Source organism: Emys orbicularis, chromosome 12 (genome assembly GCF_028017835.1).
Source record: "Emys orbicularis isolate rEmyOrb1 chromosome 12, rEmyOrb1.hap1, whole genome shotgun sequence".
Classification (NCBI taxonomy): Eukaryota; Metazoa; Chordata; order Testudines; family Emydidae; genus Emys; species Emys orbicularis.
The window spans coordinates 40,559,717-40,573,493 of NC_088694.1; the positions used below are offsets into that span (position 1 = coordinate 40,559,717).

At 46.8% G+C, this 13,777-nt stretch overlaps 1 protein-coding gene across 1 annotated transcript; it reads right to left on the minus strand.

Annotated features, from left to right (window-relative positions):
• Positions 1-5,198: 5,198 nt before the first annotated feature.
• LOC135886500 (olfactory receptor 2AP1-like) lies at positions 5,199-6,179 on the minus strand. The gene has a single exon (XM_065414230.1). The coding sequence runs from the start codon at positions 6,177-6,179 to the stop codon at positions 5,199-5,201; it is 981 nt and encodes a 326-aa protein (XP_065270302.1).
• Between the last annotated feature and the right edge of the window lie 7,598 nt (positions 6,180-13,777).

The following is a 13,777-nucleotide window of genomic DNA, read 5'->3' on the forward strand; positions in this document are numbered from 1 at the left end:
GTGGTACCTTTGCATTGCTTTCTGCCAAAGGGAGCCATTTGTCAATTGCTACCATCCATTGGTCAGAGTAAGGGTAAGGTGACTTGTATACCATTTGTAATTAAACAAACAACACGAAGAAACTACCCTGGGAGCATGTCACTCATTTCTGCTCCAGAGGGAGAATTGACCTGCCATGTCTCAAAAATCTTCTACCTCACCCCAAACAGGCAAGAAAAACAAATGCCTTGTCTTTGTCTGTATAGATATGCTGGCAGTGCTCCCTAATGCACATGCCAACAGGAGGAGTTTTTCTGCCAGCATTAGCTACACTGACAGAAGCAGCCTTCTGTCAGCATAGCTGTGCCTACACTGGAGTGTTTGCTGGCATAGCTATGTTGGTAAGGGGTTGTGGTTTTTACCACACCCTTGACTGACATAGCTATGCCAGCCCAACTACGTAATGTAGACCTGGCCAAAATCTGGTAACAGGAGAGAGTGAAATCTAGAAGGACCAAGTGCGAGGACAGAAGGGAGAACAAAAGAAACATGAGACTAACTGTATTAGTTACCCATTTATTTTTTAATACTGATTGGAATTTCTTAAGGAAATATTGCAACCGCACATATGCATCGCACATGAATTCAAAAGAGTCAACACATTTTTTGTAAAGGGAAATCATGGCTCACCAATTTACTAAAATTATTTGTGGGAGGGGGGGTCAACAAGCCTGTGGACAAGGGTGATCCAGTGGATACAGTGTACTTAGATTTTTTGAAAGCCTTTGACAAGCTCCCTTACCAAAAGCTCTTAAGCAAAGTAAACTATCATGGGATAAGAGCAAAGGTCCTATCATGGATTGATAACTAGTTTAAAGATAGGAAACAAAGGGTAGGAATAAATGGTCAGTTTTCAGAATGGAAAGAGGTAAATAGTAGTGTTCCCCAGGGGTCTCTACTGGGACCAGTGCTGTTCAACATATTCATAAATGATCTAAAAAAAGGGGTAAACAGTGAGGTGCCAAAATTTGCAGAAGATACAAAACTACTCAAAATAGTTAGGTTCAAAGCAGACTGTGAAGAATTACAAAGGGCTCTCAAAAAACTGGGTGTTTGGGCTACAAAATGGCCGATGAAATTCAATGTTGATAAATGCAAAGTAATGCACATTGAAAAACATAATCCAAATTATACATATAAAATGATATATCTTGGCGTCATTGTGGCTAGTTCTCTGAAAACATCCACTCAATGTGCAGTGGCAGTCAAAAAAGCTGACAGAATGCTGGGCATTGTAAAGAAAGGGATAGATAATAAGACAGACAATACATATTGCCTCTATATAAATCCCTTGAATACTGTGTGCAGATGTGGTTGCCCCATCTCAAAAAAAATTAATAGACGGCGGGTTTAAAAAAACAAAAGGAAGTATTTCTTCACACAACGCACAGTCAACCTGTGGAACTTCTTGCCAGAGGATGTAGTGAAGGCCACTATAACAGGGTTCAAAAAAGAACTAGATAAGTTCATGGAGGATAGGTCCATCAATGGCTGTTAGCCAGTATGGGCAGGGATGCAAACCATGCTCTGGGGTGTCACTAGCCTCTGTTTGCCAGAAGATGGGATTAGGTGACAGGGGATGGATCACTTGATGATTACCTGTTCTGTTCATTCCCTTTGAAGCACCTGGCATTGGTCACATCGGACGACAAGATACTGGGCTAGATGGACCTTTGGTCTGACCCAGTATGGCCGTTCTTATGTTCTTAAATGTATAACTTAATGTTGTACGCAGCAAAACTAGAACTACTAATAAAACTTGAATTTGTATAAACACCCATACGCCACTCCCTCTGAAATGGGTTGGGCTTGTTTTGTTCTTATTTTGAACTGCAGGGTCTCTTCTTTTTCTCGTGAGACTCGGCAACAATTTGCTATAACTGCCTCTTTCCAATTTGTGACTCATGTCACCTGGTGGCCATTATTGAGTGTAAGAGCCCATTTCTCAATCTACAACATCTACTACTATCCACAGATCATTACATAGCATAGAGGTCCTTTTCTCTTCAGTGCTCTTTCTTCACCACTCATACACCATTATACACCTTCACCTCCCTATCCACTTCCCTCCGTTGGTCATTTGGGAACATAACTTCTCCTTTCTTGTCCTTCCGCTTTGGCTGCTACCCATTGGCCACTGGTCAGCAGGGTTGCACCTGTCTCATTCCTCTACCCTGTAGTAACTCTAGAAACAGTAATTCTCATCTTCCCTCCTACTGACTGCTAGGTATGCACTGTTCCAAGTTATAGCCACTGGAAACAAAATCGTACAACAGACTAGTTGCACCATTAGTGGCTATAACAGCACACACAACAGCAGCAACAGCTTTCAGAAGTTCAGCAGCGTTTTTCCATCAGTCCAGTGCATGTCTGTTGCTGTGAGGTCTGTTTCCAATGGAAGTGCACAGATTGAACCTACTGTGAGAGAATCCCAGTGGCTCTCCAGGCTGACATTCTCAGAGGCTTCTAAGGGAGTTGAGTGTCCATCTCCCATTTCAAAGGGATTTGGGTATCTAACTCCATTAGGTCCCTTGGAAAGTCCTCCCCACAGTGCTGAAGTCCCACCATTCCCACTGGTGCCCAGCTCTACTGCCTCTGGCCTAGCCCTGATGTGCTCCCAGTCACTGATCCAGCACTGCCATTTTGGCATCACAGGAGTTCTGCCTGTTGGCAGGTGGCAGCCACTTTCTCTGCCAATAGGTTGCCTCATGCCCAGAGGAGAGGGCTCTGCAGGGATATCTAAGGCATCTTGGGCTGACATGACAGCGTGGCCTGAAAACTAGCCCCCTCGGGACATGCCCTTGTTGCAGTCCCTTTTGAGGACACCCATTGTAATAGGTCCCCTCCCTTTGAAAGTGTTTGTGCCATTGGCGGCAGCAGAGCAGTTGGTGCCCTGCAGGCCCACAGGCCAGGTCCCTCCTCGGTGACTGTATGACAGGCCTGACCCCAGGAATGGCCTCAGTTCTACATGTGCCCAGCAAACCCAAGCTAGGTCTGGACAGTCCCAGTGGCCCTGGCTTGTGAGTCTACCTCTGTTTGCCCAACCTCCCTGCCTCCAAGTGCCCAGTGAGCCTGGGGCTGTTGCCTTGCTGGAGCTGGTCCCATCTGGGCTTAGCCCAGAGAAGACCTATGAAGCTGTTCCTGGTAAAGTGTCCAGAGGTCACTGCTAGATCCTGGCTGTTTGCATCCAGCCTGTGTGAGCGCAATGATAGTGGTTGGTTTGCAGAGAGCTATGAAGTCAATAAGCACAATTTCAGTGGTGGCAGATTTCCCAGACTTACGGCCCTGTGGTGATGCGGTTCTGGCGGGACCCATCTGAGAGTGCCAATTCAGGACAAATTGCTAAAACAGGGCAGTTACAGCCCAAGGCTGGGGTTTCTCCACCTCTAAGGCAAACCAAAGCAGCCAGACAAAGAGGTCTTTGGCTTCACCCCCACTGGCTAACCACAAGTCACACTAACAATTCCCTTAGACACTCCAGTTTCCCAGTATCACCACCAGTGCCACTCATTATGCGGACAAATGGTTATGAAAACCAATATCCCAATATACACAAAAAAGGTTGTCTCAATCCCAAAGGACCAAGCCCCAGACCCAGGTCAATATACAAATCAGATCTTTCCCACAAATCACGCTGTTGCCAATCCTTTAGAATCTAAAATCTAAAGGTTTATTCATAAAAGAAAAAAGATAGAGATGAGAGTTAGAATTGGTTAAATGGAATCAATTACATCCAGCAATGGCAAAGTTCTTGGTTCAGGCTTACAGCAGCGATAGAATAAACTGCAGGTTCAAATTAAGGCTAGGTCTACACTGCAGCGGGGGTCCGACCTAAGATACGCAACTTCAGCTACGTGAATACCGTAGCTGAAGTTGCGTATTTTAGGTCGGCTTACCTAGCGGTGAGGACGCGGGAAAGTCGACCGCTGCCGCGCTGCCGCCGACTCCGCTGCCGCCTCCTGCCGAGGTGGATTTCCGGAGTCGACGGCAGAGCGATCAGGGATCGATTTTACCGCGTCTTCAGTAGACGCGGTAAGTCGATCCCCGATAAACCGATTGCTACCCGCCGGATCGGCGGGTAGTGAAGACAAAGCCTAAGTCTCTGGAATACATCCCCCGCTGGGATGGGTCCTCAGTCCTTTGTTCAAAGCTTCAGCTTGTAGCAAAGTCCTTCCAGAGGGATGAAGCAGGATTGAAGACAAAATGGAGATGAGGCATCAGCCTTATATAGTCTTTTCCAGGTGTAAGAACAACTCTTTGTTCTTACTGTGGAAAATTACAGCAAAATGGAGTCTGGAGTCACATGGGCCAGTTCCTGCATACTTTGCTGAGTCTGAAGGCATATTTGCCTTCTCTCAATGGGTCCATTGTATAGCTGATGGTCCTTAATTGGCCATCAAGCAGGCTAGGCAGAGCTAATCCCAGTTTGTCTGGGATGTCACCCAGAAGCATAGCATAAGTTTGCCATACAGACAGTATAGAGCCAATAGTCATAACTTCAACTACAAAACTGATACACACATATAGACAGCATAATCATAACCAGTAAACCATAACCTTGTCTTAGACACCCGATTTGACCCCCTTTATACAAGATTTGGGTGCCACTACAGGACCTTGGTTGCAACAATGATCTATATGGTCCCAGTTTATGTCAATACCGTCACAGGCCCCATCTGTGCTGCACCAGGAGTTAGTATTTTTATTGTCTAAATATGAATTTTGATCAGAAATGGCTTTTTCACGGAGATAAAAAAAATTATTAAAATTTTGTCTCCACTTGTCTTGGTTCCCAGTTAAAAAACTCAATAAGGGGGCCATGGAATAAGGGGCCATTGGATCACTGGAATGGCTTACCTAGGGAGGTGGTGGAATCTCCTTCCTTAGAGGTTTTTAAGATCCAGCTTGACAAAGCCCTGGCTGGGATGATTTAGTTGGGGATTGATGCTGCTTTGAGCAGGGGGTTGGACTAGATGACCTCCTGAAGTCTCTTCCAACCCGGATATTCTATGATTCTATGATTCATGGTTATGGCCACCACCTACATTGGTCCATCCACCGATCTGGACAACACTGACTGCTGAGATTTTCACTGAGAATTTTCAACTTAATTTTTATGGGGGCTGATTGCTTAAATCACCCAACCAGCATTGAAAACCTCAGGTTAAGTTATTATCTCGGAGTCTCTGCATGGTTTTTTGAAAGCCACATTTATTGACTGCTTTGCACAAGTCTTCCTTGACCTCTCTGTTTCTCAGGCTGTAGATGAGGGGGTTAACCAGGGGAGTCAGGACTGTGAAGCAAAGAGAGATCACTTTGTTCAGGTCTCTCAGTGTATTACGTTTCGGTAGCATGTAGACAATCATTGGGGTTCCATAGAAAATTGTCACAACGATGAGGTGAGATGAGCAGGTGGAAAAGGCCTTTTGCCTTTTGGTGGTGGAAGGAATTCTCAGGATGCTGCCAACAATACACACGTAGGATGTCAGGGTTAGTAGGAATGGTGGCAGGGTGAATACAGAAACTAAAATGAAATTGAACAATAACATCAGGTGTGTGTCACTGCAGGGCAGTTCCATCAGTGGGATGGGATCACAATAGAAATGGTTGATTTGATTTGGCCCACAGAATATTAGCTGTGATATGAATAGGACAAAGATGGTAATCACCAAAAAGCCATTGAACCATGACCCAGCAGCCCATTGTAGGCAAAACTTGGTATTCATAAGAACTGAATAGTACAGGGGTTTACATATTGCTAAATACCGATCATAAGACATACCTGCTAGGAGATAGCATTCAGTAGCTGCCAGGGAACCAGAGAAATACATTTGTGTGAAACAGCCACTGACTGAGATGGCTCTGTCCCCAGTCAAGAGACTGGCCAGCAACCTGGGCAGAAAGGTGGAAGTGTAGCAGGTCTCCAAGCAGGACAAGTGCCTCAGGAAGAAGTACATGGGGGTGTGAAGGTGCAGATCAGCCACAACAAGCACCACGATGAGGGTGTTCCCAACTACAGTTGCGATGTAGGTCACTAGGAACATCAGGAAGAGAAGAATTTGCAGGTCAGGGAGATCCCCAAATCCCAGGCGGATGAATTCTGTGACAGCTGTTTGATTTCTCCAGTGTGAGCCTGCCATGGGTTCAGTCCAGGAACAATAACACTGCAGTTGAATCAGAAGAACACAGAGTTAAGAGTTAATCAATTCTCATGAGTTAATTCCATAAATATTCAGAAAATCTCCCTCCTCTCCTGATCATTCGCTGAAATTTAAAAGCTAAATGTAGATGTCAGAGCTAAGTGCCAAAGTCTGAGTTTGAGAACAGATAATTGGTAAGGCTCTGTGTTAGTCATGGACTTCTGCAGCAGCTGATGTGCCTGGCCTGGGCAGCTCAGGTTTCACCCCCTCTTAAGAGATCAGTTTATGCCATAAATTATGATCTGGAATAAATTCTCCCACCATGTGCTGGTGTCGGTGGGTACGTCTATACTTACCTCCGGGTCCGGCGGTAAGCAATCTCTCTTCTGGGATCGATCCCGGAAGTGCTCGCCGTTGACGCCGGTACTCCTGCTCCACGAGAGGAGTATGCGGAGTTGACGGGGGAGCCTGCCTGCCGCGTGTGGACCCGCGGTAAGTTCGAACTAAGATACTTCGACTTCAGCTACGTGAATAACGTAGCTGAAGTTGCGTAACTTAGTTTGAAGTGGGGGGTTAGTGTGGACCACCCGGTGACGTGTTTCCCGACATTCACTATGTAGCAGTGATAAAACACAGCTCTTTGGAGGGTAGGTCTTAGGAATGGGCAGAACCAGGCTGATATGAAGCCCTAACTGGGGAATAACTCTCCACACTCCATACTGACAGTGGGATGACAATACAGGAACAAGAAAGACCCCGGGGTGGGAGGGAAGATGCTGTCCCTGAACTCGAAGTCTAGAAACCATCTGCCGTGTGTGATCAGGGCTAGTAAGACTCTATCACCACTTGACACCTCATTGGGACACACACTGAGCCAGACCCTCAGCTGTTGTGAACAAAGGTAGCTCCTTTTGTGGCAGTGGGACAGATTCCCAACTGAGGACCTGACACAAGACATGGATCTCAAGCTCTATCTCTGCTAAATGGTGCTCTGAATGTTGATGGGCATGGCTGTGGGAAGTGACTGAGGCTAAAACTTTTAATATTCACCTGAGGAAGAGCTCTGTTTAGTTTGAAAGCTTCTCTCCTTCACCAACAGAAGTTGGTCCAATAAAAGATATCCCCTGACATACGTTGTCCCTGAAATATTCACAAACCACATTCATTCCCCTCTCTGGAAGGTGGTATAGAAATGCAGTCAGGAAGATAATACCTGTAACCACAGGACAGACTAAGCTTGAAGTGATGAGCTCTTATTTCTCAGAGTTTGGATGCCAGGTTCCTCAGCTGAGGTTCTTGTCTCTCCTTTTTCTGCAAAAACTGGATTTTTCTCCATGAAAAAACCTGCAGTTATATGAAGGAATGAGCTGGTGCATTTGATCTACCTTTGGAAAATGAGCTTTGATTTACAAAGTGTAAATGCTATCCCATATTTGTATTTGGTCTTCATGCTTTTTAATATGGTCCCAGTTCAACATTTCTCCCACTTGGTTCACTTGATGTCTCCAAAGGTTTGTAGCTAACAATGCCCAGTGGGACTTCTAAAGCATGATTTGTATTTTTGTATGTTTTTTAAAGTCTAATGATCCTATGTGGAAAACATTTTACATCATGATGAAACACTGCTAACATTTTGGGAGATGCCTGTCACACCTATGTCTCTGAATCTCTGCCAAGAGTAAGCAATGCTTTCCCACACAAAGGGAAACGGAGGCACACACAAAATTCACTAAAAAAATTACGAAAAATTCCCACTTTGTCACATCTCTTCCTCCTTGGAGATGGAACTGAGCGGGGTCACTTCAGCCAGTGACCTCGGGAAGTTCTGCTACCTGTTTCTGGGACAAAGCATCTGTTATAACATTTTCACTCCCATTAACATGAATCACTTTTATATCATAATCCTGGAGGATCAGTCTCCATCTCAGAAGCTTGGCTTTAGCCCCTTTCATTTGATTCAGCCGACTTGGAGAGTGGTCAGTAGACACGGCAAAGTGCCTCCCAAATACATATGGCTGCAGCTATATAAGAGCCCACCCCATGGCCAGGCATTCCTTCTCTACAGAAGCATGTTTCTTCTCCTGGGAGAGCAGTTTCTCACTTAGATACACAATTGGGTTTCTGTCCCCCTCAGCATTGGTTTTCATCAGAACCAGACCAAGCCCTGTGTCTGAGGCCTCTGTGAACAACAGGAAGGGTTTACCAGAACTGGGCGCTGACTTAGAGCCTCCTTCAGTTCAGAGAGGTCCAGGCCACCTTGTCCAGATTACCCTTTTTACATAGTGCAGTGATGGGTGCTGCCAAGGAGCTAGAGGGGGGTACAAACCTCTGGCAGCACCCCGTGATCCCAGTAAAGGCCTGGGCCTGTTTCTTGGTTTAGGGAGTGGGCTAATCTCTGACCACATTCACGTTGGCAGGCTCTGGCCTTATGTGATCGCTCCCCACCATGTGATCCAGGTAGGACACCTCTACCATCCCCACCTTACACTTTCCAATCTTTAAACTCAGTCCTGCCTCCTCAAGGAGACCCAGCACCCACTTCACTTACGATAAGTGTTCCTCTCAGGTCTGGCTAAAGAAACAGATATCATCAATGTACGCCAGGGAAAAATTCTCTATTCCCCTCAGTAACTGATCCACCAGGTGGTGGTATGTGGCAAGTGCCCCCTTGAGGGCAAAAGGCAAGTCCAGGAACTCAAAGAGCTCTATAGGGTGGTGAAGGCAGATTTCTGTCTGGCTTTTGGATCCAAATGCACTTGCCAGTAGCCTTTGATGAGATACATAGTGGTGAGGAATGGGGTAGCCATTGGACACCATGATGGCCTTAGGCTTCCTGTAGTCCATACAGACTCTGTTTGATCCATCTCTCTTGCGCACCAGCACAATGGTAGATGTCCATGGGCTGGTGGACACCTGGATGACTCCTAAAGCCTGCATATCTTTGACCTCTCTCTCTCTCCAGGTCCTGGGCTGTTTTCCTAGTGACTCTGAATGGGGAACACCTGATGGGAGGGTGGGATACTGTCTCCACCCGGTGCACAGGTAGGTTAGTGAGCCCAGGCCAGTTGGAAAATAGCTGCTGGTAGGACCGCAGCACCTCTCTGCTCTCTGCCTGTCAGGCAAGGGTTAGCTGGTCAGAAAGGGGAACTGATTCCAGCAGGAGGCCAGCTACTGTCTCAGGGAAGAGGTCCACTAAGGGATCATCCCCCTGCTACTCCCATTGCCCACACATGGTCAGCACCAACTTCTCCCTTTCCAAAGATGGCTGTATCATGTTGACATGCTACACTCGGTGGCAGTGAGCCCCGTTTGACAACTCCACCACATAGTTCACCTCGTTCAGCTGCTTGATGACCTTAAAGGGTCCATGCGAGGCAGCCTGGAGCTTATTGTTCCATACTGGGATGAGAGCCATCATCTGGTGCCTGTTGCCCTAGGAGTGGGCATGTGCTATGCAGTCACACCAGACCTGTTTCTTATGAGCGCTGGCTAGGTTCTTCCTGGCCAAACCAGGTGCTCGGTAAGCCTTTCCCAAAAAGACAGGACATACTCAATCACTGATCCCCCACTGGGAGAAGCCTTTTCCTTCCATTTGTCCCTCAAGTCCCAGGGTCCCCTCATTCTTCTCTGTTCTATATGTGAACAGAAGATGGAGTAAATGCTTGTCCCAGTCCTGTGGGTGCTAATCAATAAAAGTCCTCAGCATCATCGTCTAGAGTGCCATTAAATTTCCCCAGAAGCCCCATTGGATTGAGGGAGATATCCAGAAGTCCCAGTATGCAGGACCCCACATTTATCCCACAAGCACTAAAGCAGGGACGACATGAAATTTCACCCCTGGTCTGTAACGATCTCCTTGGGGAGCCCCACTGTGCTGAAAACAGTCAACAGCACATCTGTCACCGAGTCTGCGTTGATGGAGGACAGAGCCACTGCCTCTTGGTAGCGGGTAGCGAAATCTACCACCACCAGAATGCATTCCTTCCCTGACCAGGTTGCCTTGCGGAGGGGCTTCACTATATCCATAGCTACCTCCTGAAAAGGTGCCTCTATGAAGGTAGTGGTCTCAGGGCTGTTGTACACTGCGGCAACAATTTGGAATCGAGTTTCCCTGTGAAATGTGCATCCCAGGGCCTTTCCCCACTTTTCCGTCAGTGGGTCCTCTTGCGCCTCTGCTTCTCCATCTCCAGTTCATGCTTTCGCTGCTTCTCCCAGTCCTCTGGCTCCTTTGCTCTCAGCTACAACTCCAACCACTTCAAATCTACCAATGAGGAGCCAGGTCATGAAAATCTCCTGGTGCATGGGGAATGAGGTATCATGGAAGCCCTGCTTCTGCTCGGGCTACTGCCTCTGCTGCTCCCAGAGTCTCCTGAAACCCTGCTTGGGCCTGGAGCCCGCTATTTGGACTGGTCATCCTTCTCAATCCATGCAATCAGCTGCACCTTGTTGAGCTTCCCCACGCTTAACCCTCTCGCCCTGCATAGGTTTGTAATGTTCTTCTTAAAGAGATGGCTATACACCATTTTGTCACTGTTTCCTTCAACGTCCCTTGTTTTATTGCTGCCAGTCACTTGCCGCAAGATTCTTCTGGTGCCTTCAGTAGCCAACCATCTACTGGGTGCATTCATCAACCATCCTTCTATGAACCTGTCACGGATCATAGAATAGAATCATAGAATATTAGGGTTGGAAGAGACCAGAGAAGGTCATCTAGTCCAATCCACTGCTCAAAGCAGGACTAACACCAACTAAATCGTCCCAGACAGGGCTTTGTCAAGCCAGGCCTTAAAAATCTCTAAGGATGGAGATTCCACCACCTCCCTAGTGAACCCATTCCGCTTCACCACCCTCCTAATGAATTAGTGTATCCTTATATCCAACCTAGACCACCCCACTGCAACTTGAGACCTTTGCTTCTTGTTCTGTCATCTGCCACCACTGAGAACAACCTAGCTCCATCCTGTTTGGACTCCCTCCCACATCAGGTAGTTGAAGGCTGCTATCAAATACCCCCCCACACACATTCTTCTCTTCTGCAGACTAAATAAGCCCACTTCCCTCAGCCTCTCCTCGTAAATCATGTGCCCCAGTCCCCTAATAATTTTCATTGACCTCTGCTGGACTCTCTCCAATTTGTCCACATCCCTTCTGTAGAGGGAGGACCAAAACTGGACACAATACTCCAGGTGTGGCCTCACCAGTGCCAAATAGAGGGGAATAATCACTTCCCTTTATCTGCTGGTAATGGTCCTACTAATACAGCCCAATGTGCCGTTAGCCTTCTTGGCAACAAGGGCACACTGCTGATTCATATCCAGCATCTCGTCCACTGTAATCCCCAGGTCTTTTTCTCCAGAACTGCTGCTTAGCCAGTCAGTTCCCAGCCTGTAGCGGTTCATGGGATTCTTCCATCCTAAGTGCAGGACTCTGCACTTGTCCTTCTTGAACCTCATCAGATTTCTTTTGTCCCAATCCTCCAATTTGCCTAGGTCACTCTGGACCCTATCCCTACCCTCCAGCATATCTACCTCTCCCCCCAGCGTAGTGTCATCTGCGAACTTGCTGAGGGTGCAATTCATCCCATCATCCAGATCATTAATAAAGACGTTGAACAAAACTGGCCCCAGGACCGACTCCTGGGGCACTCTGCTTGATACTGGCTGCCAACTAGATATCGAGCCGTTCATCACTACCCGTTGAGCCTGACAATCTAGCCAGCTTTCTATCCACCTTATATCCATTCATCCAATCCATACTTCTTTAACTTTCTGGCAAGAATAGTGTGGGAGACCATATCAAAAGCTTTGCTAAAGTCAAGATATATCACATCCACCGCTTTCCCCATATCCACAGAGCCAGTTATCTCATCAAAGAAGGCAATCACGTTGGTTAGGCATGACTTGCCCTTGATGAATCCATGTTGACTGTTCCTGATCACCTACTTCTCCTCCTCCAAGTGCTTCAAAATGGATTCCTTGAGGACCTGCTCCATGATTTTGCCAGGAACTGAAGTGAGGCTGTAGTTCCGCAGGCTCTCTTTCTTCCCTTTTTAAAATATGGGCAGTATATTTGCCTTTTTCCAATCGTCCGTGACCTCCCCCGATCACCACGAATTTTCATAGATAATGGCCAATGGCTCTGCACTCACATCAGCCAACTCCCTCAGCACCCTTGGATGCATTAGATCTGGACCCATGGACTTGTGCATGTCCAGCTTTTCTAAATAGTCCTTAACTTGTTCTTTCACCACTGAGGGCTGCTCACTTCCTTCCCATACTTTGTTGCCCAGTGCAGCAGTCTGGGAGCTGACCTTGTCTGTGAAGACCGAGGCAAAAAAAGCATTGAGTACTTCAGCTTTTTCCACATCATGTGTCATTAGGTTGCCTCCCCCATTCAGTAAGGGTTCCACACTTTCCCTGACCTTCTTCTTGTTTCTAACATATGTATAGAAACCCTTCTTGTCACCCTTCACATTCCTTGCTAGCTGCGACTCCAGTTGTGCCTTGGGCTTCCTGATTACACCTCTGCATGCTTGAGCAATATTTTTATACTCCTCCCTAGTCATCTGTCCAAATTTCCACTTCTTGTAAACTTCCTTTTTGAGTTTAAGCTCACTGAAGATTTCACTGTTAAGCCAAGCTGGTCGCCTGCCATATTTGCTATTCTTTCTGCACATCGGGATGATTTGTTCCTGCGCCCTCAATAAGACATCTTTAAAATACAACCGGCTCTCTTGTACTCCTTTCCCCCTCATACTAGCCTCCCAGGGGATCCTGCCCATAAGTTCCCTGAGGGAGTCAACGTCTGCTTTTCTGAAGTCCAGGATCCGTATTATGCTACTTTCCTTTCTTCCTTTTGTCAGGGTCCTGAACTCTGTGCATTGTTGTATTGCTCTCCCAGCAGATGTCAGGGTGATTGAAGTCCCCCATTAGAACCAGGGCCTGTAATTTGGAAAGTTCAGTTAGTTGTCCAAAGAAAGCCTTGTCTACCTCATCCTTCTGATCCGGTGGTCTATAGCACACGCCCACCATGACATCACCCTTGTTGCTCTCGCCTCTAAACTTAACCCTAAAACTTAACCAGGCTTTTCTCCAGTTTCATACTGGAGATCTGAGCAATCATACCACTCTCTTACATAAAGTGCAACTCCTCCACCTTTCCTCCCATACCTGTCCTTTCTGAACAGTTTATATCCATCCATGACAGTGCTCCAGTCATGTGAACTGCCCCACCAAGTTTCTGTTATTCCAATCACATCATAGTTCCTTCATTGTGCCAGGACTTCCAATTCTTTCTGCTTGTTTCCCAGGCTTCTTGCATTCCTGTACATTCACCTAAGATAACTAGCCAATTGCCCTACTTTCTCAGTATGAATCAGGAGGCTTCCCATCATGTACCCTCCTCCTTGTGTTTCCTCCCGGTATCCCATTTCCCCACTTATCTCTGGGCTTAGGTCACCATCCCCCGGCGAACCTAGTTTAAAACCCTCCTCACTAGATTAGCAAGCCTGCCTGCGAAGATGCTATTCCATCTCTTCGTTAGGTGGATCCCATCTCTTCCTAGCAATCCTTCTTCACAGAACAACATCCCATGGTTGA